Source organism: Myxocyprinus asiaticus, chromosome 13 (genome assembly GCF_019703515.2).
Source record: "Myxocyprinus asiaticus isolate MX2 ecotype Aquarium Trade chromosome 13, UBuf_Myxa_2, whole genome shotgun sequence".
Lineage (NCBI taxonomy): Eukaryota > Metazoa > Chordata > Actinopteri > Cypriniformes > Catostomidae > Myxocyprinus > Myxocyprinus asiaticus.
Window position 1 is genome coordinate 8,531,258 of NC_059356.1, and position 25,982 is coordinate 8,557,239.

The following is a 25,982-nucleotide window of genomic DNA, read 5'->3' on the forward strand; positions in this document are numbered from 1 at the left end:
ATATATATATATATATATACATTGTATTTTAGCACTATATTATTTTGATTTATATTTTATAGTAATAATAATAATAATTTAGAGCATTTGTGAAAGAGTAACATATAACAATATGATTTTATAATATAAGATTTTTTCTTGATTAAAAACTACAAATATTTTAATAATTATAGATAATAGTATATAATATGTACACATTATTTATATTTTATCATTATACTATATTGATTTATATTGCATAATAATGATTCAGAGTATTTGTGAATGAGCAACAAAGATATTTATAATATTTCTTAATTAAAAATGTACATATATATTTTAATAATAATTACATATAATAGTAAACAACATACACATTATTTATATTTCATCATTACATTATATTGATTAATATTGCATAGAAATAATTCAGAGCATTTGTGAATGAGCAAAATATAACAAAGATTTTGTTATTAATGTTTCTTCAAATAAAAACTATAAATGTATATTTTAATAATTATATATTGTATACAATACATACACATTGTTTATATTTCATCATAATATTTTATTGATGTTACTGCATAATAATCATAATTCGAAGCACTTGTGAATGAGCAACATATTACAAAGATATTGTTTAATTTTTTATTATTTCATGAAAATTAAAAAACATAATAATAAAGAAAAGTAGGCCTTAAAGTCATTAAGTAATTATAATTTTATTTTACATTGTATAATAGCAATATTATTATTATTATTATTATTATTATTCAACTGTAATTTTTCATATTGAATTATTTGTATTGATATCTTTTCAAGTCTGGGCATAATTTCTGACATTATAAAGATCTATTCTGGAGACACATGCAAGATTACTCGAATCTTTTTCTAAAGAAAAAACATCTTAAGCATTTGGTCTTCATTTAATCTCACTTCTGTCTAGGTGAATCACTTGAGATGTTAAAAGGATAGCTCACCCAGAAATTTTGATTCTCTCATCATTTACTCACCCTCATGCCATCCCAGATGTGTTTGACTTTCTTTCTTCTGCAGAACACAAATTATGATTTTTAGAAGAATATTTCAGCTCTGTAGGTCCATACAATGAAAGTGAATGGTGACCAGAACTTTGAAGCTCCAAAAACACATAAAGTAATCCATACGACTCCAGTGGTTTAATCCGTGTCTTCAGAATGATATGATAGGTGTGGGTGAGATCAATATTTAAGTTTTTTTTTTTTTTACTCTAAATCTCTACTTTAACTTTTACACCTGAAAGTCACATGTGGTGCCTGTTTAGTTTCATTTTTCAAATCTACAAGTGAAAGTGGAGATTTAGAGTAAAAAAATGACATCAATATCGTTCTGTTTCTCCTGGATTACAAGGGAATGACACGGATTAAACCACTGGAGTCATATGGATTACTTTTATGCTGCCTTTATGTGATTTTTGGAGCTTCAAGGGTCTGATCACCATTCACTTGCATTGTATGGACCTACAGAGCTGAAATATTCTTCTAAAAATCTTCATTTGTGTTCAGCTGAAGAAAGAAAGTCATGCACATCTGGGATGGCATGAAGGTGAGTAAATGATGAGAGAATTTCTATTTTTGGGTGAACTATCCCTTTAAAGAGATATCATTTGTGATTTCTCTTTGCTGTGGGTTTGGGTCTGCTGCTCAACCCCAAATACATGTGCATTCATTTGTCGTATGTTGTTCTGCAGTACTTGTAACTGACTGAACCATGTACTGAGCATTTGACACACACAACAAAAAGGTTTCAAGCGCTATCACGAAAGTCTCCCAAGAAGCGAAACCATCCATGGGTTCTTAATATTCTTAAACTTATGCACACAATCATCAGGATCTAGAAGACTCTGTTTGCAGTCACAGATCAAAGTGTTTCCTGCTCCCCCTTAAATGTGCTCATGTGGAACAGGATAGTGAATATGACTCTGACAAGTGTCTGAATGAGACTGTGTGCTGTGGACAAGCAGGTGAAAACTACAGAATGAGGTCTGTGGTTCTGCATCCCTTCACCTGCAAGCCCAAAGATAAGGGCATGCAGTGATCAAAGCATCAGGGGTTGATATCACCTTCCGGATGTCCCACAAACACATGTTGCACACCTGCGGCATGTTTAAGTAAAGCCGTTAATGCCACTATTATTGTGATCACAAACTAAAACACATGGCGAAAATCACACCTTGAGGCAAAAAAAAAAAAAAAGAAGAAAAAAAGAAAAGAAAAAGGACTTTATTCTCCTTTGAAGAAATCTTTGATGAGTGAGATATTGTAATGAACATCAATAATTAAATGCAACGGATATTTTGAGAAAATATTAAAGCACCATCAATTAAAGAGATTTGATCACAAGATTTGAAGACAAAGAGATTGAGAGCAAGTCATTGAAAAATCATATCATCCTTTACTCACCCTCATGTTGTTACAACCCCATAGTATTTTCTTTATTCTGTGAAACACAAAGGAGATCTTTGGAAAAGTGTCCAAGCTTCTGTTTTCCATTTAAGGAAAGTGGATGGTGATTTACACTGCCATGCTCTAAAACGGACAAACACAATATAAAAATATTCAAAAAGTAGTCTACCCTTCAACCATAATCCAAGTCTTCTGAAGCCATTTAATGGCTTTGTGTGAGGAACAGACCAAATTTAAGTCATTATTCACTGAAAATCTTGCCCTGCACCGTAAGTTCTCGAATCTCATATGCAGTTGTTTTTTCCAAACAGGCCACACCATGATTGGTCATTTGACACTCCAAGGAGGCAGTGATGTCAAGGTGCAAAGAATAGTTTAATATAGTGTTTAACAATAGAAATCACCATCCACTTTCACTGTATGGAAAACTGAAGGAGCTCCATCTATTCTCAGTTCTCGTTTTGTGGTTCTCAGAAGACAGAAAATAAAACCAGTTTGGAGTGACATGAGTAAATGATGACAGAATTTTCACTTTTTGGGTGAACTATTCCATATATATTTGCAAAGACAAAAGCATGTTTTTCAATTGATGACCATTTTGACGAAATTTCATTATATTACAGTTGATGTTTCAGAAGTGCCTGGAGGGCTCTTAATGGCGTGACAAAGTTTTCCCATTTGCTGCAAGGAGATATATAATACAGGGTGATCAGTCACATAGCATTTAAAGCACTGAGTACCCATTAGAGGTGGTGTTTTTGATTCATCCCAATGATTCTAGTCTTTTAAATCCATTCATTAAAATCCGTGCAGATTACATCTTTAAACCAGTAGGTGGCGACAAATGAGCATCTTTTAAGAGTTATGTGAGCGAATTACTGAGTGCAATTTTCATGCACATTCTTAAGTCACACTAGGCTTTGAGCATGCACATTTTTTTTTTTTTTTTTTTTTTTTTTTTTGGACAACACAACAGAACAGGATATGATGTCATGTGGAGGGAGAAGTAAATACTAAATCACAAATTACAAATAATCTTATATTCAAAATGTTAAAATATATTGTCTACACTCTAAACAATGAACTTTCACTATTGTTAGGTATACTGAATCCTCCCTTGTTCATATTATTAAAAATTAAACTGAATGTTTATGTGTTTATGTGTTCACTATGTTTGTTGTGTTTATTTGGAATCCTGCAGCAACCCTTCGCTTGCACCTATCCCTTGCACCTAAAAGTTAATATATATATATATATATATATATATATATATATATATATATATACCATAATTTACAAGTTCTATTGGATACAATCATACCACCATATCACTAGGTGGTGACAGTGAAGAGAAATGTGATAAAAATTGAGAGGAGAAGAAGCTAGCACACAGGTGCTAATCTATTAGGCGGACCAGTTAGCTTGTGAGCTAACTGGAGAAAATGGAACAGACAAATGTTTACTTTCACCATTTGTATAATGATAGCCTGATATGTGATGGGATTAGCTTTTATTTAAAGCATTTTTTATTTAAGAGAGTTTTTAATGCCAGCCCATCCATATACACGTGCACACTGCACAGTAAGGATTAAATAACAGTCATGGTAAGATTTGTCTGGATGAATCACAAAGACTGGTGTGACTACTGTCTGCATTTTGCTTTCACAAATAAAGGTGGAGGGAATAAAGCATTTCTGGTAAAACATATCAGAGGACTTTTGACATTTCTGATCAGGGGCCCATTTTTCGAGATGATACGAGATAATCGTGATTTCCTCTCTAGCTAATTCTGTTTTTCAAATGCACGAGTGGTTTTGATTAGTGTATCTGGATTGAGTCGTCTGAGACAATTGCACATTCCTGTGTTTACTGAAAGAGCACATGTATCGATACTCGAAACAATGATCAGCTATGCAATGATTGGTTGATTGACAAACCAATGTACTGTAAAAACGTCATGAACTTAAGTACAAATATGAGTATGATATAAATGAGAATATGTATTTATTTCTTGATATACTCTTCTATAATAGATTTTTATTTTTATATTCACGTGCAAATGAGCTTGTTATTAGCCACAAATGTTTGCTATAAGTTTGCAGCTCTTCGCCGGTAGTGGTGAACCTCCGACAAACGTTTGGCAACAATGGACAATTTGCCGCAAGTTTACCGCAAAGCTCATTTGCATGTGAAAATTATCAGTGGCGAATTTGCAGCATTTTGCAGTGTTGAATTGTAGAGGGTGTTAAGAATCAAGATCAATGCAGACAGGCCCCTGGAGTCCCCTGGAAAAAATGCTTGGGAATCATTGCCTTAGATAATTGTGCTTAATGCAATGATACATCACCTTCATCATTTAAAAAGTAGGGGAAAAAACGTCCCATTGGTGCTAGCAACAACAGAAATCAATGATAACCCTGCTTTAAATACTTTTGTGATAGGCAAATTATGGTTAATATTGTCAACCCCATCAGCTGTCAACACTCATATTTTATCCACTAGATAGAGCTGACAGGCAGTTTAAAAACATCAGTGCTTGATATCAATATTACTAATAAACCCTGTATTTTGCACGGCAATATAGATGTGTTGTTTGTATCTGACAGCTGGTTTAGTTTATAGTGGGTTTTTTTTCCAATAGCATTGTACAGTGAAAACACATTTCGTGAAGAGGCAAGATGATGCAGGGTGTTACACCAAAACATTGTTGAATACCTCTGAACATGTTCAACCCATGCATCCAAAATATTTCCATTTGTCTATGCAGTCCTGTTTTGTTCCGGTGCTTAAGAATCAGTGCCATCACTTCCTTGTCTCTTGTTTCCCAGTCGAGTTCAGTTCTTAGGGCTAGGGTTTTGGTTTTGTCTCTGATACAGCCACATGACTTTACGAGAGTGCAGCAGCTTCCACAGTAATCCTTCCATCTGCATGTCATGGTTTGCATAGAAAACCAGATCTTTTTTCTCCTTATCAAAGTAATGATCTGAGAATTCGTTATAATTCTCAGTGATGAAGCCATATGCAGACACCTGAGGGAGAAGCCAACAAGTATAGCATCGATTTCCTGGTGTTTAACGACAGCTGGGCTACTCTCAAAAGATATTCCACAAACCAAGTCAATATCTAGGCTCTGTTCCAAAACCATAGTGTACTGCCTACATAGATGTCTTGAGCTGCCTAAGTAGGTTTTGGCACAGAGCCCTGGTGTGACTTAATCTTTTTTGGGGGGAATAGATTGCTTTACTTATGTCCCACATAGGAGACACTATTACATTTTTACATATACATCAGTTTGCCCACACTATGTTTGATCGCTTAACCCACACTTCATCAGAATGCCATTGCTACAAATAACAAAATATCTTCTAATGTAATTACATTTGTGTCTTAAGTGTCTGAATATTGTTCCAAAAGATTAATGTTTTAAACAAGCTTTTGAGATGCTATTTAAATGATTAAAGACAAGATGTCTGCGCTGACCTGGTCACAAGTGTGTAAAGCAGTCAGCAGCATGAGAGCGCCTGTGCTGGGCATGTACAGGTCAGGGTATTCCTCCAGCAGTGGGGACTTCAGAAACCTGCCAATCAATAATACCACTGTATTACATTAAGGACCTTAAAAAATGACAAAAAAAGATGTGTCGATAAATGCGTAGGACAGCTACTCTTACCTTTCAGTCACATATTTAATGAAGCGTGGATGGAGCATTTTGAACTGATTAACTTGAGGATAATCTCCAAAATATTGTGAGGGCCTGTTTTAATAATCAAATAATCAAATTTTAATAATCAAGCAGATAAATCAAACTCAGAAGATAGTATGCAGTAGAACAAGGGAATATGCTAAAGTAATATTAAGATGAAAATCACACTCAGATTAAAACCCTAAAAGTGTTGGATAGATAGCCTTTTAAAGTGTTAATTGTGTTCACAATAATGAACTTAGTTTGGGGAATTTGTCTAATCAGTTCAGAAAAATGTGTTCTACTTTACTTTTGAGCAAATAAATATGCATAATTAGTCAAAATTATGTCATTATTCATGATTTGCCACAAAACGTGAATGCAATAATATGGAATTTCTCTTCCTGTTATTCCAATTCCAATTCACACTCATGAACTGAAAGAATTGTGCACAAACCACAACCACAAATTGCGGCTCAATAACTTGCAATCTTGTTGTTCCACCCACCTGTCACCTTTATCGAATCCAGAGAGCACAGGCACACCTTGAATGGCAGCAGCCAGCATCACATAGTCTCGAGTTCCCGCAGGGATAAAAATATATTGAATGTCCTGTGGTCACAATGTCTAAGACTGTAAACAACAACCTTTCCAAATAACATGCCAAAAGAATTAATCTGCTAACCAACTGATTACAATGAATCACAACTGAGAGTTTTTCATTCTTAAATTATTTTGTTCAATTCTTTTTGAATTTCTTTTGTTCGCCAGTACTTGTGTGGTAAAGGATTCTTAGTGACAGGGTCAGTTACCGGGTTACGTGGCACCATATTGAAGCCGTCCTCGTAATAAGCTGCAAGGGAGTTCTTGAGCGAGTTGATGGTGAAGCCATAGAAGGATGTCTTTGTTCCAACATCATCCTCAAAACCCTTGATTATTGCCCCGTTTACCCTAAAGACAATTATAACTAATATAACCATAATCATTGTTTTCCAATCATAGCAGTATACAGGAATTGTATCAATCCAAGTATTCAACTGTCAAAAGAAACCAGGGTCAGAAATTAACCAGTGTGCAAATATTCCACCAAAGGTGACAAAAATTCCCCAGGTATTGGTTGTTTCAGGTGTAAAAGTGGTTTTTGAATATATATGAACGCTCCAAACTAACTTTAAAGCGAACAGAACTACTTTAAAGTGAATCGATTTGAGACCATGTCAGGAGGTGTTCTGAGTATTATTAGTTTTAAAGGGATAGTTCACCCAAAATGTAATTATTTACTCACCCTCATGCTGTTTCCAACCCTTTCTTTCTTCTGTGGAACACAAAAGGAGATGTTAGGCAGAATTTTAGCCTCAGTCCCTTTTATGTTCCGTTGAAGAAAGAAAGTCATACATTATCACATAACTCTGCTGTTCGGTTCACTTATAGCATGCATTCTAATTGCAATGCCCTATGGGTTCACATTATTGTCACATTTGCATAATGTGAATCCATTAAAAATGAAATGTTTTATTGAACATTGACTTCTGTGCCAGTGCTTATTATTAATCCATTAAGGGTGTTAAATATGTTAAATTAATTAATTAATGATTAATCCCACTAAGTTAAAGTGTTAATTTTCACAGCCCTAAATGTACTTAAAGCTACACTTTGTAACTTTTGGCCCTCTAGCGATTAAATAATAAAACTTGGTTGTGCTTCGGCTCTGCTCCTCTGCGCGGATGAATGTGGTTTGAGGCATCGGTGTACACATGGATACAGGACATCTTATCAGAGCATCTTATAAATAACGAAAGAGAGGAAAAGACGGATATCTGAAAATATGTCATCTGAGCAGGTAAGTGCCATATCTTATGCTGTTGTTTTGACTTAATGGAAACACTGATGTTCTGAAATAAATGACGTTACAAAAGTTAGACAATGTTCGTTTACATTAGACATAATGATTGCTAGTCTGATAAGGTCAAATGTTGTAAAGTAGACCACGGTATTAACTGATTTATAGATTGTCATTGTTACCAACCAGTGGTCAACATCATTTCAAGACTCACATGTCCTTGGCAAGCCTAGAACTAAAGGATTTATTTATATAAATTATCGCCGTTATAAAAAAAATACACAAGTGTGCTAGCAAGTGAAAAGTTCTGCACCGATTACAGTATAATTATTGTATTTCACAGACGTGTGTGTGATTACATAACTATACATAAACAACGTCAATAAAATATCGTACCTGTTGAGTATGAAAAAAGTCATCTCTGGGTTGCTTTTAAATCCTATAAGATCTCTTTGTTGTCGCCACCTCTGAAAAGCCAAGCCAATGTTGATTCGGGTTTTATTACGGACTCTGTCGCTTTCCCTTTTTGCTTGTAGACTCTGCTCTGTTGGGGGTTTCTTGGTTTTTACAAAGTGATTCTCTGGAGGTTTGCCGTTTTGAATGATCTATGGTCAATTTTTCTCATTCGTTGTGACAACAAACTTTCAGCTTTAGCTACTCCCACACACGTGCTACAGTAGCCAGTGCTTATTTTCTCTGTGTACGGATATGACGTTAACACGCACAGGCGAATGACGTATGTATGCAATTTCCCTTGAAATCCGTCCCGACAGCTCTAAAATATTTATAATATAATATCATTATTATAGGTTTATCAAAGTGTGTTTAGGTAAAGACATGGTTTGGAAGATGGATTTTTGTTGCACTCTCTCATTAATAAAATTTTGTTATTTTTTAACAAGAAAAAAAGTTACGTAGTGTAGCTTTAAATATTCATAAACGTTCACTTTTTGGTCAACTTAAGGGGTTCTGAGTTTGGTTCTTTTAAAGAACACTGAAGTGTGAAAACACCCTAAAATGCCCCTGTGTTGAATTCCTCAGATTTTTACCTGTTTATATATATGGTTCTCAATTGGTTGGTAGTGACCCAAAAATAGTTGCAGGTTTGTTCAACCAGAACGACTCATAAAAATTAAGAATTAATCAAGGAATATAGATATTCAATAATTTCTTTTGCATAAGCCTCATCCTACGGTTCAGCGTTCAGATTCTCGCTCAAACCGTCAGATCCTGCCGGAAGAGGATGATGGCAGGGGAAAGGAACTCACCTCTACAACAGGATGGGACCTCCACTAGTAGCAAAGGGGTGGAGGGGGGAGAAAACAAACAGCGGTGTAGCAAGCGATGACAACAGCTACGGAGCTGATGAAGCGGAGGCTGGACTATGATTGGACAAGATACCTGAACTGAACGAAAGGCATAGTGGTGCTACGAATCTTCCTGGCAGAACTACTGCTAATGCTTCCATTTCTGTCACAGAACGTAGGGACAAAACAATGAGAACTGCAGATAATAAAATGCAGCTGACTATGTAATTGTGAATAGTCATGGAAAAAGGCCTATAAAAAATAGGCTTAACAACTTTTAAAAGGGAGGAGAAAATACTTCCCAAATCTTTAGTTGCTGACGTCACATGCCATGTTTGTGTTGATGCAAATTCATTTGTCACTTGGTAGAAGCTAGACAAACTAAACAGGTGCCAAAATGGAAAGGCTCTGTGACATGCCCTCTTCTTTGAAAACCATAAATAAAACCATTTAAGGGAAAAAAAAGGACTACAGTAAATATGGGTCCAAATTCAACAATGATAAACATGGTTTGTGCCGACCAATCTGTAATTTTTGTAGTGAACTGTTGGCTGCAGTGAGTATGAAACATTGAAATTCAAGAAATCAAACATTTAAATTACAAAGACAATATGTATGAAACTGAAAAAGTCAGTTTTCCTATTCAGTCTCCATTATGTATTGTAAAAGGATTATTCCTGATTCAATTCAAGTTAAACTTACTGACAGCATTTGTGGCATAATGTTTATTACCACGATTTTTTATAACTCGTCCCTACTTTTCTGAAAAAGAATTGTTTTTCAGAAATTGTGAAGCTTATAATTTTATAAAAACACATTCATTCTTTGGGTAAAACTTGTGTATTATTTGAGCTGTAAAATTGTTAAAATCTTTGCTTTTACTGTTGTTTTAGGGTTTACGCTGTTACGTCGTCATGGCAACGAAGTGTATAATTGAATATAACTTCACATATAAAGGTTATTAAGCAATTTTGTCACATTAAACAATGTGAAAATGCATAATGTTTATATCTTGTTTGCTAGACTTTTGAAACTGTGTATATTGAGCTTAGCTTGTATTGAACCTGGAATTTTCCTTTAAAAACTTTGCATATTAATGGACTAATGCAATTCAGTATTCATAAATGTACATTTTTTTAAGATTGTTTTTTGTTTTGTTTACTTTTGTACAATAAACAATTCTGGCATCGTCTTGGGTCACCACTTTATATTCAATGTTAAATCTAGTCCTGAAGTATAACCAGTTAAGAGCCACTGTGTTATTGCATTAATTTAACAGAGGGACAATTATTTAAATTGCATTCTAGTAGAGACATAAAAATGGATGCCCACATGAAGGTAGAAAATGTCCCTAGTGGTGTAAAATATTGTCACTTAATAAAAGGTTAATTTCTGACACTGAAAGAAACCATAAGAAAAATTAGAAGACATGAAACAATGACATAATAGCTCTTTTGTTTTTCTTATAGAATGCACAAACCTGAAAACATAATGGTGACTGTTTATGGCTTTCCCCTGCCCTGATCCTTTGAGAATGCCCCCGTTACCCACCACGGCACAACGCACACACTCATCTGTCATGTTCCGCGTAAACAGACGACTGTTAGAGGGATGCCACAGCAAAGAAAGAGTCTTGCCTATCTCTGTTTTATAAGAGGGAAAACAAAGCTGTGATTGAGAACTTTTATGGTTTGTTTTCCATGTTTGTAAGGGTTGTTTTACACATCTTGCAGCGTGTCTGTGGCACGTGAATGTAACTGCAACAGCAGGCTTGTGTTGTGCTTTCACTCTGACAGCGTTTCTGCTGTGTAACATAACTGTGGCTTAAGATTTCTGGGTTTCAGCATTGAGTGTTTTTCTTTAAAAAACAGCCAATTATAAAATATTTATCAGGAGTGGGTCATTGATAGCTATTACTAACCTACTCATTGTGAAATCTAATTTACAGAGAGAAATCAGATTTGGTGGTGAAATGGTAATTAAACTTTACAGAACCTAATACCCAAAGTATAGCTATAAACTGCTTAATCATCTGGATTCAGTCCTACTTACTGAATAGAACGTGTGTCTGTGTACCTCTCATTGCATGTTAAACTTGCATCAAGCCCAACAGACATGATTTTTTTTTAAACAATAGGTGAGTAGTTTGCTCCAGAATTTTATGTTGCATTACAAAGACCTATTTAGCTAAAGATTATTGCATTTTCAACATTGTCCGCTGAGTTCAGTGTATAATGTCTGGCAGGTGAAACTTCCGTGCTGCTGTCATAGAAGATTACAGTATACTGTATTCTTAAGCAGAATCCCATCCCACTTGGACCCCAAAGCAATTCAATTGGCTGAAATAACTTTAAAGATTAGAAATCATGCAAAATAGCTTTATGCCCAGGGGCCTGACAGGTCCATGATTCAGCCCTGATCTTGCATAACGTCTCGTTTATGAGTGTAAACTTGGTTCCCTGAAAGGAGGAAACAGGATGCTGCGTCAGTAGCTGATGATATGGGAACTCCTACCAAGAGTGACGATCTCTACCAAGAGTGACGATCTCCAATCTAAACAGGAGCATAGTGTCATTCTGTTCTGGATTTTTCAACTGAATGGAGGAGGAGCCATCTCATGGTACCTTAACAGTGAAAAATTATTAGCGCAACAAGTGTGCACAGCATCTCGTTCCCTCCTTTCAGGGAACCAAGCTTAGGGTCGTAGAGACATAGAGGTGTTCTCTTTCAAGTATGTCACTTCAATGCTGCGTCAGTAGCTGACACTATGGGAATTGTTTATCATAACACTGTGCTACCAATTCAAACACAGTAGCCCATAGGGTAGTGAAAAATCTTTGAAATAGCCACCCTTTGTTTTGGTAAATAGGAAGGAAGAGGGGGAAGATAACTGTGTTGCGATGAGCACAATACAACAATGCCAAAAGCCAGTTCGGGTAGTGAAACACTGATAAGAAACTCTCCTTTGCATAGCTATGGGAAGTGAGAGAAAGCCATGGTCAAAGACCTGCAACTTATAAAATGACACTAGCCTACAGGGTAGGGAGACATTGACACATCAGCCCTCTTTCGCAGTTAAACCAGAGAAAAGAAGGAGGACACTTCCAAGTCATAAAACCTAGTAAAGGTGTTAAGGGAAGCCAGTCTGCTGCCAGGCAGATGTCTTCCAAGGACACACCCTTAGCCCAAGCCCAGGAGCAACCAACAACACGGTTTCCTTGTTTCCCGAACCTTGCAGAGGAACTTGAGTCATTAAGTACCAAAGGCGACAGTGTGTTGTCTCCGGGGAGGCAAACAGACCCACCTCGGCTTCCTTGAATACCTCCCAAATACTCTGAAATGTCTGAAATGTTAGCTTATCAGCCAAGTGTGACCAGGTATTCCTGTCAGAGTCCTCCAGCTATATAGCATCCCCCTTATCATCATCTCAACTAACTAAAAAGATGGCTACTTTGGTGTGGAGCCCTCTAGCGTTTTTGTTACTTTTGTTTGTTTGTTATGTTTTTTGTCACTCTTTCCCGATCAGTTTCACCAGGGATGAACTGCTGAATATTTGGAAGAGCATACCTGATAATTTTTTCCTGGTGTTATTCTGATGTTTTATTAGACATCTTAGTTGGAGGCGTAGTGGTGCTCTACAAGCGATCCAAAAGACGCACATGAGGGAAGCGAGCCGGTGTGCTTGTGAAGCTTTGTCAACGTGGCTTTAGAACTCCGCTGCAGAGTATTCATCAGGTGAATGTCCGCTCCCTCACCAATAAAACAGACGAACTGCTGCTGCTCACTCAAACAAATAAGGACTTTTCTAACTCCGCTGCTCTGTGTTTCATGGAAACCTGGCTGAGTGAAGCCATCCTGGACAGCGTGCTACATCTGCCGGGATTTCAGCTGTTCAGAGCGGAGTTATCGGGGAAAACAAGAGGTGGTGGAACATACTTTAACACCAGTGAAAGTTGCTGTATGGATGTAGCAGCATTGAAGAAGACGTGTTGTCCTAATTTAGAAGGGCTCTTCATCAACTGTAAGCCTTTTTACTCACCGCAGAAGTTTTCCTAATTTATTCTGGTGAGTGTGTAGATCTCGCCACAAGCATGCGTGAATGCAGCGTTGCAACAGCTGGCTGATCAAATCACACACACGGAGCAACAACACCCGGACTCTCTTATTATTATTCTGGGAGATTTTAATAAAGCTAACCTCACCCGTGAACTTCCAAAATACAAACAACACATAATATGCCCCACAAGAGAAAGAAATATACTGGATCACTGCTACACCACTGTAAAGGATGCATATCGCTCAGTCCCACATGCAGCTTTAGGACTCTCTGATCACTGTCTGGTTTATCTTCTCCCGACCTACAAGCAGAACCTAAAATCAGCTAAGCCTATAGTAAGGACTGTAAAGAGATGGACTAATAAAGCAGAGCTGGAACTACAAGCCTCCTTTGACTGCACTGATTGAAGTGTTTTTGAGGCTGCAGCCACAGATCTGGATGAGCTCACAGATACTGTGACATCATATATCAGTTTCTGTGAGGATATGTGCATCCCTACTAGGACATTTTTATCATTCAATAATGATAAACCATGATTTACAGGAAAACTCAGACAGCTTCGTCATGTCAAAGAGGATGCTTACAGAATTGGAGATGAAACATTGTACAACCAGTCCAGGAACACACTTACTAAGGAAATCAGTGTGGCTAAAAGAAGCTACTCTGAAAAGCTGAAAAAAACAGTTTTCAGCCAATGATCCATGTGGAAAGGCCTAAAAAGCATTACCAAGTATAAGACACCTCCCCCTCACTCTGTAGTGTGTCAACTAATGGCTGATGAACTGAATGTTTTTTACTGCAGGATTAAAAAGCCCAGACTCACACCCCCGCTCTGACCTTCACTTCACACACACCAACACCTCCTGGAACACCCTCCTCCCTCCTCCCACCTCCTGCTACTCAATCTTTACTTATGATCTATGAGAAGGATGTGTGCTGGGTCTTTCAGAAACAAAAGACTAGGAAAGCTTCAGGCCCAGACAGTGTTTCACCTGCCTGTCTGAAAGTCTGCGCTGACCAACTGGCCCCCATATACACACAGATCTTCAATAGATCACTGGAGCAGTGTGAAGTTCCCTGCTGTTTCAAACGCTCCACCATCATTCCGGTCTCCAAACAACCCAAAATCATAGGACTTAATGACTACAGACCTGTCGCTCTCACATCTGTGGTCATGAAGTCATTTGAGAGACTGGTTTTGGCCTGCCTGAAGGACATCACTGGACCCCTGCTGGACCCCCTTCAGTTTGCTTGCCAAACAAACAGGTCTGTGGATAATGCTGTCAATATGGGACTGCAATGTGTCCTGCAACACCTTGACAGACCTGGGACTTATGCAAGGATCCTATTTGTGGACTTCAGTTCAGCCTTCAATACCATCATGCCTGACCTTCTCTCAACCAAACTGACCCAGCTCTCTGTGCCCACCCCAATCTGTCGATGGATCACCAGCTTTCTGACAGATAGGCAGCAGCTAGTGAGACTGGGGAAACTCACATCCGGGACCCTCATTATTAGCACTGGTGCTCCTCAGGGATGCGTTCTCTCTCCACTGCTCTTCTCCCTGTACACGAATGACTGCACTGCAAAAGACCCCGCTGTCAAGCTCCTGAAGTTTACAGATGACACCACGGTCATCGGCCTCATCGGTGACAGTGACGAGTCTGCATACAGATGGGAGGTTGATAAGCTGGCTGTCTGGTGCGGTCACAACAACCTTGAGCTGAACACGCTCAAAACAGTGGAGATGATAGTGGACTTCAGGAGAAATTTCAGAAAGAAAGTGAGCCGAAAATGAAGGTTCTTGAGTTTCATGCACTCACTGTAGGCGCAATCAGTCTCAACGAGTGCTGCTTCCATGTGGACCTGACCCAGGCAGACAAAGCAATGCTCATGCCCATCTGAAAGAGAGATATAGCACTTATGTGGAGGGAAACATTTGTGAAACACCATGCTGATCGTCAGAAACAGAAAAGTGAAAATAATCCACTCGCTTATCAGGTGTGACAGATATCGAAGTGAAGTGTCGGGCTTATTGGAGTACGAGAGATTAAATTGCGACACTTAAGAGAAAAATTCTGATGAAATGACGCTGTGCTCCGGTTTATATGCTTGCGATGACACAAGCATGCAGGGCAGAGTGTCAAGTGCCATCTGCCAATGAGGCGTAATTCCATAGGGGCTTCAGAGATCGTTACTCCTGGGAGGAGTTCCCATAGCGTCAGCAGGTGATACAGTGTTGAAGTGACCGAACTGAAAGGGAATCGATCCTAAAAAGGGACAAATTTAATTTATAATTTTATGCTTTCTTATTTAGCTTGCAAGCTAACTAGTTACCTTACTATCACAGCATGAAGCTAGCCACTTAGAATACCACTAACCGATTAGCCTGCAAACTTAGGATACCACTGACTGATTATAGCCTGCCAGCCAAGCATAAATACAGTTTTCATGACCAACCACTGGGTGTCATCATGATGATTCTGATTGCCGCTGGACTGTTTTCTGGGTCCAGTCTCCATAAAAAGCTATGTAAAAACTACTGAAACAAGTTATCCAGACAGAGAACAACAACAATTTAATTTTAATGTTAGTTGGAGTACAAATTAGTTCAGGTTCAACTAGTGCAGTTGTTGGCTGTCATAACTACTTGAAGTAGTTAATGATATCAAGGTAACAAACCTCGGGCTGTAGCAATATCCTTAAACTTTCACGGGTAAGGAACTGTCAAAAGAAAATGAATCCGGTTTTAGGTAAGAAAAGCATTAAGCATTTTTCCTGTTTTTCAGGAAAAAGGTGGATACCCTTCTCAAGTTATTACACTAGCACTTTTTATTTGCACTTTTTATAATTTTTTGCTACAAATATAGTTGGAAAGGCTATTTTGATTATCTAGAATAAAATATTGTGTTGACTCTGTTCTAAGTTTTCTTATGTAGCTTGCAAGCTTTTCTAAGTTTAGTGCCATCTCTACGTTTTTTTCTACATGGAAGCATTAATTTTTCAGCAAAAGGAAGTGATGTCTCAAAGACACGTGTTGGAGCTAGCTTTAGTGCATTATCCAACCTCAGTCCAGCACTTATAACATACATAGTCACACAGCATGTGTTGATGAAGCTTTCACATCACAGTTACAAGGTACTGTTTTCACCACATTCACCATTAATTACAATTGTTTTGTCAGGCCAGCATCGCATCCAGGTAATATTATAGCCTGATTATAGGCTGCAAGTCTAGAAAATATCCCACTCAAATTACTACATTCAAGCACTATTTATTTGTACTACTTATTATTTTTAGCTACAAAGTATAGCCGGAAATATCATTTTTATTATCTTGAACAAGAATTTTCGCTAAGTTGGCACGTTTACTTTTTTTTTTCTCCCCAGTTTGGCATATCCAATTCCCAATGCTCTATACTTACTCGTGGTGGCACAGCTACTCGTCTCCAGGTGGCGGAGGACAGATCTCAGATGCCTCCGCTTCTGAGACAGTCAGCCCGCGCATCTTATCACGTGGCTTGCTAAGCGTGTTACCGCAGAGACTTTATTTGCTTAGGAAGCCTGGCTAGAGTCACTCAGCACTACATGGATTCAAATTCATGACTCCAGGGGTGGTCAGCATCTTTGCTCGCTGAGCTACCCAGGCCCCCAAGTTGGTACATTTTGAACAGGTATTTCAAACGGCTATTTTTTTGTGGGTCCAAGGGTGATAGGACACCCCCACAGAGTGACAGAATCTTGCATGACACTTCTGCTCACACAGGTATAAATGCTGTAACGTGTAAATATGGGTGCCGAAATGAATGTGCACTGCTCATGTGCCACAGACGCAGTATGTGTGAAACAGGGCTAATGCTTGTTTTTGCTGATATGATTTGATTCTGTGACTGTGGTGAGGATTTACCATCATAAGACTGCTCCTTCCAACCATAAGGCGATGCCAAATTATGGAGCTTTTGCCACTCTGACTGGGTAAAAGTATCACGCCACTGCAGAACAGGCACTAAAAAGTTAAAATCTTTTCTCAGACTGTCGTCCTTCTTTATGGTATGTCTCATGGAGCAGGCTGGCACTGCCTAAAAAAAACAAATGAAGATTGTCTGACTTAGTAACAGTTATCCACTTATTTAGGCTGTGTATGAAAATATATTTATATTTAAGGGTTGCAATGGTACATGTATCCACTCTGAACTGAACGGATACAGGGCCTTTGGTACAGTACACGCAGTCACATGAATAATTACATTTCAGCCATGACAACTCTCGGAAAGATTTGGCATGTTGATGTAGGTACGGTATGTAGACAGGAGCGGACTTGGAAGGAAATTCGGCCAGGGATTTTACATAGAAACTGGCCAAAAGTTGTTGAGTTGCTGTCCTGTTCTGCATATTGCTGTCCCAGTTCTCCCAATGGCCAGTCCACACCTGTATGTAGATAATATATTGGTCTTGGCAGACTAGATCTGTTATGCTGCTGCTGCTGCTGCTGCTGCTGAAGAGCATGTATGGAGACTTGCTAATGATAGTAAATAAACATACTGAGTTAGCATGTGATCATGCTGCTGCAGCACAAAACGCTGCAAAAAAAGACATGCTGCATTGAGCATGAAAGTCATGCTGCTCCACAATTAGGCATACATTAAATCCCATGTAGCAGATCTAGACAGGTGGGAGCTGGGGATGGAGGTGGGTTTCAGAGTTAAGCTCTTTCTGCACGGTGCGGTGAACTGCTATCACAAGACTGAGCGATTTAAATGTTACGCAAAGTGAGAGATGCAAACTGATTGGCTCCTCGAATATACTTGAAGGAACCAACCAGATTACACCAAGCAAACGGATTGAATTAACGTGTCATGTGTGAGCAAGCCAATTGGCTGATGGAATACCATTCAGAAAACCTATCAGCTTGCGCCAAATAAAGTTTCCTGGCTGAATGTGGGTCATATCTTACCATGCGTGAAACCAATATTAAAACAACATATAATGAACAACACCAGCAGCGTAGAACTAAAATGAAAAAAGATTGCAGAGCAACACAGGACCGCACGGAACCAAAACTTAACAGAACAGAGCGCCACATGGTACACTAGAAACTGCGGATAAGATAAATGCATGTGAAGTTTATACTAGCTAGCTCGATATTTTTCCCAACTGTGATGGAACTAAACAAAATATAAATATGTCAGACTTAAATAAGCCAGAGCTTGAAGACCCACAACAGTCTCTAAAGTCTGTTGTTTGGGAGAATTATGGTTTCGCAATAAACTACAGTAATACTGGGCAACGAGTTGTGAACAGGACAAAGGCTGTGCGTCAGCTCTTTTTCACCGAAGTTGGGTATGTCTCATGAAGCACATCTAACTTGATGACTCATTTCCAGCGACATCATCCACTTGTGTCTCTTGAGCTTGCGGGAGCAAAGCATAAACAGACTGTAGGTCTGCAACAAATGATTATTTTGATAATCGACTAATCTAATGATTATTAGAATGATTATTTGACTATTCGGCAATTATTGCAATGATTATTTATTAGCTCTTAACCGACTATTCAGCTTGTGCCCCGAGTTAAAAGGTTGTATTAAATGTGCTTGCTAACAATAAAGAGGACAAATAATCTTTTAAAAATACCTCTAAATGACATTCACTGAATTAAAGGGGGGAAAAAAATACTTTTCATCAAGTTTAATTCAGTACAAATGCACTGCAAAAAATCCTATTGTTTGTTTGTCTTGTTTTCCATTTAAAATTGTCTACAAATCCTTAAAACAAGATACATGTACTTGAGAAGCAACATATAAGATCTTTAGACTTGCTTTAAGATAATGTATCTTAAATATAAGTGTATTTTTTCACTTGTTCATATTTCTGCCAGTGCAGTAAAGACAAATTATACTTTTATTCAAGATATATTCTCTGAAAGCAAGTCTAAATATCTTATATGCTGCTTCTCAGTTTTTAAGGATTTTTAGATATTTAAAAATATTTGAATTTTTAATATTATATTCAACATTCTCAGGTAACACATTTTTCTTCTGCAGTATAGCTCCCAAAGTAAATGTACATTGTTTTAAAGTAGTTTTAGATATTTATATCAGAAAACAAGCCAAAACAAAAACTTATTTTGTTGCTGTGTAAAATGGGCGAAGACTACCCTCTCTCACCATTTTGTATACCTTGATCCATCTTTAACTCACACACACACACACACACACACACACACACACACATACACATACACACACACACTCTTTTCTTAATATAGCTGCGTATTGCCGATTTTCTTTACGATAAGATACACACCTTGACAAATATATTATGATTCAATATGTCGCAAGCCATCATGTTATAATCTAGCTGCAGCAAGCGCGCATGAGGGATGATCGCCCCCACGCCAGAGTGTGTATTAGCCAGGTGCAGTCCCAATCTCTCCTCCTTAGATCAGGTTTATTCATGTGACTCATAGAAGCGGTGCTGACCGCGCAGAGAAAAGCCAGTTTTGGAGTTTGTACTTATTTACATGACCTGCTTCCTCATTATCTGAACTTTAATGAAGGATGCATTAAAGATATAACATGGGGCTTTTTAGATGCTCTGACATGCAAGTTTTGCTTAAGCGGAAACAGCAGCTCTGGCTTTGCTTTATTTCACAACGAGAGTGCTTCTGTATGCATTTATTGTATAATTTCCTCATACAGTAATGAACGATAGTGAAACAAACAGACCCAAGAGCAGAGGAAACGTTTTCAGGATTTATTAAAAATAAATAAGAGCAGTCACTGGGCTGTGGAATGTCGAAGATCCCGGCACAGACTGCAGCAGCAGGAAGTGATCTCCGATAGCGTGTGCGCCATGGCCACACAAGGGGCAATCCATGAAGAGTGTGTGCGTAGGATGAGTGTGTGCGTTGTGGAAGTCAGGAACAGATTTGTAGAATCCTCCGCTGAAGCTTAGTGAGGTGCAGAACAATGCCCAGCTGAGATGAGCAATCCTACTCCCAACCCCCGGGCAGAGACGAGGTATCCTCCAAGGAAGACCAGCTGACACGCAGCAAAACTGGAAGGCAACCACAAACCCGATACGTGGGCAACCAACAGATACACGAGACAGGACCAAATAGACAGAGAGAGTGAGGTTAGTACTCAACATCAAACAAAAATCTAGCAAAGATACTGAGAACATGACGGGCTTAAGAAGGGCATGAATTAGAGGAGAACAGGTGTTGCACGTCACGCTAATCAGTGGCATGATCGGCGTTCCCCCAGGACCGATCATTGTTCCCATGGAAACAGCGATCATACATGCTGGCCACGTCTGCGAGACATGAGGGAGACAAACCGGCGAACTCACCGGAGCTGAGACGCGGAGGAGGTGGGATGAGTGTGGCGGGGTGTAATTCAGAACGTAGAAAAGGTTTGATTTTGGAGATGTGGAAAACGGGGTGAATGCGCTTAAGATGGAGTGGTGGTGGCGTAGTGGACTAAAGCACTGAACTGGTAAGCAAAAGGTTGTTGGTTCAATCCCCACAGCCACCACCATTGTGTCCTTGAGCAAAGCACTTAACTCCAGGTTGTTCCAGGGGAATTGTCCCTGTAATAAGTGCACTGTAAGTCGCTTTGGATAAAAGCATCTGCCAAATGCATAAATGTAAGATGAGGAGGTAGTTTGAGATGGACTAATGACCTTAGCGATGGGAAACTGCCTGATAAACTTGGGACCCAGCTTGCTTGAGGGGAGTTGGAGTGGGATGTCCTTAGAGGACAACGCGAGCGCCAGTCCATATGAGGGCTTCCCTGGTGGCTTTCCAGGTGCATCAGCACCTCTGGAAAAGGTATGGGTGGACAGAACCTGTACATCAGGTTCTTGTGCGGAGAACAGAGGGGGCTGATAACCGAGGCTGCACTGGAAGGGTGATAACCCTGTAGACAATGACTGCAAGGAGTTAAGACAAGGAGTTGTGGGCGTACTCGTCCCAGACTAAATGATCGTTCCAAGAAGACGGATTACGGGAGGCCACACAGCACAGGGCCTTTTCCAGCGTGCGTCCGGCAGATCGCGGAACAAATAACCAGCCTGCTGGGCATGTAGCGATGGGCGTGGTGTTTCATAGCGCAGCACAGACTTTAGCCTCCACCTCCCAGGATACCATGACCACCACACGAGTGGCGGGTAGAATGATATCCGGTGGGAAGGTGGAGGTTTCGGCCTCAAAACATCGAGATAGGGAGTCAGGCTTGACGTTTTTAGAGCCCAGGCGATAAGACAGGATGAAACTGAATCGTGTGAAAACAAGTGCCCAGTGCCCAGCGAGCCCAATGATGGCACTCACCCATGGCCAACCGGATAGCCAATAATTGTGTTTTCTCCTCAAGCAGGCGCGAGCTGCAGTGCTCCTCTCATGCGTCATCATTAGAGTTTAATGTGATCTCATGTTACGTTCATTGAGATCAAACAACTATTCGACAACGAAAATATTTGTCTACAAATTTTTATTGTCGATAATGTTGACTAAATGTTTCAGCCCTAACAGCCTGTGCAAGTTAGTTTCGCCACGGCATTCAAGCAGCCTCTCCCTGCAAGCTCAGACAGAGCTAAAGCGATAACGAACGCCATAGGAGTACTTATAATTAAGTTATAAATAAGTGGTGTGCTGAAAGGCAAAAGACAGAGAAATCTTCATTGCTAATGTCTTAATTTTGTTACAATTATTATAAATGCACTTTTTTAACTTTTGTTATTATTTATGTATTTATACAATGTGCATATAAGAGGCTCTTAAGTTTTGTATTGTAATTTCATTGAAGAAATATGCATAGTTCAGTCATGTATAAATGAACCTTCACAATAAGAATTGTTGCTCATAAGCCATTGTGTTTTAAAAATAAATAATTGAAAGAAAGATTCTTTGTTTTCCCTGTTGTACCTAAAACGTACCGAACCGTGACCCCAAAACCGAGGTACGTACCGAACCGAATTTTGTGTACCATTGCACCCCTATTATATTTAGTGTAAATTTATAAAATTGGACTTTAAGACAGACATATACAGTATACAGACATGACAGAATAATTTTATGTAGGCCTAGATCTGCTTTGAAATGATGTGTATTGTGAAAAGTGATACACAAATAAAAATTACTTGACTTGATAACATTAGTTTTTGTGTTATATTACCCTAGAATTAATGTATATTAAAAAAAAAATGCTGCCCACTTCAGCCTGTCAGCGGGGGATTGTGCTGTAGTGCGCACTCTGAAAGGCACCTCTGCTTAAATCTCCCCTCGACCAAAAGGGCACCTTTAGATTTGTGAACAAAACAGTTCTGTGCACGTCAGTAGTGAAAATGGTCCATTAGCACACAGAGAGTGTTTAGCTCACCTCCTCTTCAGCTATGTTGTTTCCAATCCAGCTGTCTTCATCCTCTAAAAAAGCTCTTGAAGAGGAAAGCATCATGGGCCAAAACAGGAAGGTAAAGTTATTCTTTAACAAATAGTAAGCAAGAGTAAGCAATTAAAAGGAAATACAGAAACTGAAAATATGGCAGTAGATTGACCGTGAAATGGACTACACAAACTACACCAATGCGAATGTGAACGACATTTTAGAGCAATAGTGGTAGAAAAGATTTACAGTGAAAAGCGACTTAAATTTTGATCTGTTCATCACACAAAGCTATCGTATGTGTTAGAAGACTTGAATTATAGCACATTATTAAAATCAACTGCTTTTTTTGGAGCTATTCGGTCATTTGTTGAGCTTGACAGCCCGTGGTCACCATTCACTTTCATTGTATGGAAGAGAGCAGCATCAATTTTCTTCTAAACTTCTTTTAGGTAGAGCTGGTTTATTTAATTATAGGTTTACAACCAATAAAGCATTAAATTTTCTAATGAGGGGGATTTATTTAGATTTTTAAATAGTTAGCAAAGAGTAGGTTAGTAGTACAGAGAAAACTTTTGCACTACTGTCAAAGCCCTACAACAGCAAGTTTAGAATAATGTACAGATTTTGCTCTTATGGAAAGAAATTGGTACTTTTATTCACCAAAGTGGCATTCAACTGATCACAATCTATAGTCAGGACATTAATAACATGAAAAATGACTACAACTGATCACAATTTGAAAAAAATTGATGAGTTCTCATCAAAAAATCCTCCACATGTAGCAATGACAGCTTTGCAGATCCTTGGCATTCTAGCTGTCAGTTTGTCCAGATACTCAGGTGACATTTCACCACACACTTCCTGTAGTACTTGCCATAGATGTGGCTGTCTTGTCAGGCACTTCTCACACACCTTACAGTCTAGCTGATCCCACAAAAGCTCAATGGGGTTAAGATCCATAACACTTTTCCAATTATCTGTTGTCCAATGTCTGTGTTTCTTCGCCCACTCTAACCTTTTCTTTTTGTTTTTCTGTTTCAAAAGTGGCTTTTTCTTTGCAATTCTTCCCATAAGGCCTGCACCCCTGAGTCTTCTCTTTATTGTTGTACATGAAACTGGTGTTCAGCGAGTAGCAGTACAGTGTATTTTTATTGCATACAGTATATTTTGTTTATACTGTATATTGTATATGATTAGGTGTATATTGTAAATTCTTGTGTAATAAGATGTGTAAACTGTGTTATGTGTAAATCAGCTGTTAATTGTAATTGTCATACTGCTATGTTGCTTGGAACCGCACCCAAGACTTTCACACACTGTGCACTTGTGTATATGGTTGAGTGGCAATAAACGAATTTGATTTGAAGCTTCATTTAACGAACCAAATAGCTTTCAGCTGTGTTTGATATAATGGCAAGTGATTTTCAAGTATCAAATTAGCAATTTAGCGTGATTACTCAAGGATAAGGTGTTGGAGTGATGGCTGCTGGAAATGGGGCCTGTCTAGATTTGATCAAAAATGACTTTTTTCAAATAGTGATGGTGCTGTTTTTTACATCAGTAATGTTCTGATTATACTTTGTGATCCGTTGAATGCCACTTTGGTGAATTAAAGTACCAATTTCTTTCTGAAACAGCAAAATCTGTACATTATTCCAAACTTTTGGACACCAGTGTTTATGTATATATATATATATTGAATTTGAATTTTTGTATATATATATATATATATATATATATATATAAAACAGTATATACAAAGTATCAATAAAGCAGCAATCTATCCTCCATTCAGTCTACAGTGACTACAAGTCAAAGGTTAATGTACAAAGGTGAGCTCTTGCAAAACTTGATCTATGATAGGCAGCATTATTGTGTTCCACTCCTTTATTTCAAATGTATCAACTTTTGCCTTTAGGCACACACTTTGACAGGTGTCAAACTGACACAACAGTCAATCAGATGTCTAATTTGTGGTTCACTCTACTATATGCTTATTAAATCAGTGTGTTAAAACCATAAGATTTTATTGGTCTGCATTACTTCCAATGAGGCAATAAGATGTTATTAAAATTAAAGGGATAGTTCACCCAAAAATGACAATTCTCTCATCATTTACTCACCTTCATGCCATCCCAGATGTGTATGACTTTCTTTCTTCTGCTGAACACAAATGAAGATTTTTAGAAGAATATCTCAGCTTTCTATGTCCATGCAATTCAAGTCAATAGGTACCAAAACTTTTTTATAGCTCCAAAAGCAGGTAAAGGAAACATAAAGGTAATCAATAAGTGTGAGGATGAGAAACAGATCAATATTTAAGTCCTTTAAAAGATGTCATAAAAGAATGCGTATGACCAAAAACAAAAGATGAAGAATGGGAACGGGAACAGGAACAAGAAAGTGGAGATTTATAGTAAAAACAGGACTTAAATATTTATCTGTTTCTCACCCACATCTATCATACATCTTCTGAAGACATGGATTAAACCACTGGAGTCGTATGGATTACTTTTATGCTGCCTTTATGTGCTTTTTGGAGATTCAAAGTTCTGATCATCATTCATTTGCATTGTATGGACCTACAGAGCTGAAATATTCTTATAAAAATCTTCATTTGTGTTCAGCAGAAGAAAGAAAGTAATTGAATCAAGTATTTATTATTATTTAATATATAAATTACAGATTTGTAGCCTAGGCAATAATTAAATCCGTATTGAATGGTTCCTTAAAGTAAGAACTACACGTATTTACTTTCTAAAGCGAAGTTTATTCTCTTTTTTAACCGCTTAATACCGTCTAAAAATAAACTATATATATTTCCGCGTTTCTGAAGGGTTCATCGAAAAGAACAGCTCGAGAGATCTACAGGACAGAAGAGCGGGACAAGAGAATCGGGTTCTCTTCCAAACTCATCTCTACTGTCTATGGTCTCTACAGTCCCTGAGAGAAAGCCTGAATTTACCTCTGGTATATGCTGCGCCAGTCCTCTGCTGACATGAATTCCAGGAACTTCCAGTATATAAACAAAACACACAGAGCCAATAAAGGCAGTTTACAAATCCACGATTTCATGTTTCGAGCGGACATCGCACGATTTATCCTTACAAAAAGCCGCAACTATTGTCTGGAGAAGTACCGGCAGGTAAAGTCGACTTTATAATAACAAGCAGCCCTTAGCGGTTGATCGACACTGTTTGTTGCAAAATCCCCCATCTGAACAAGTTTTAAAAAAAGAATTAAGTTGTACAACCAGTTTGGCCACACTCACCGATGAACAGTAAACTTC

At 38.2% G+C, this 25,982-nt stretch overlaps 1 protein-coding gene across 1 annotated transcript; it reads right to left on the reverse strand.

Moving 5' to 3' along the window:
• Positions 1–1,534: 1,534 nt before the first annotated feature.
• Positions 1,535–25,900, reverse strand: st6galnac2 (ST6 (alpha-N-acetyl-neuraminyl-2,3-beta-galactosyl-1,3)-N-acetylgalactosaminide alpha-2,6-sialyltransferase 2). The gene is made up of 9 exons (XM_051714465.1): positions 25,659–25,900; positions 22,688–22,742; positions 17,216–17,387; positions 10,733–10,895; positions 6,918–7,056; positions 6,614–6,717; positions 6,094–6,177; positions 5,904–6,000; positions 1,535–5,452 (listed from the first exon to the last, which is right to left on the reverse strand). Exons 1-9 carry the CDS (start codon positions 25,781–25,783, stop codon positions 5,258–5,260), a joined length of 1,134 nt encoding a protein of 377 aa, XP_051570425.1. The 5' UTR covers positions 25,784–25,900; the 3' UTR covers positions 1,535–5,257.
• Positions 25,901–25,982: the final 82 nt, after the last annotated feature.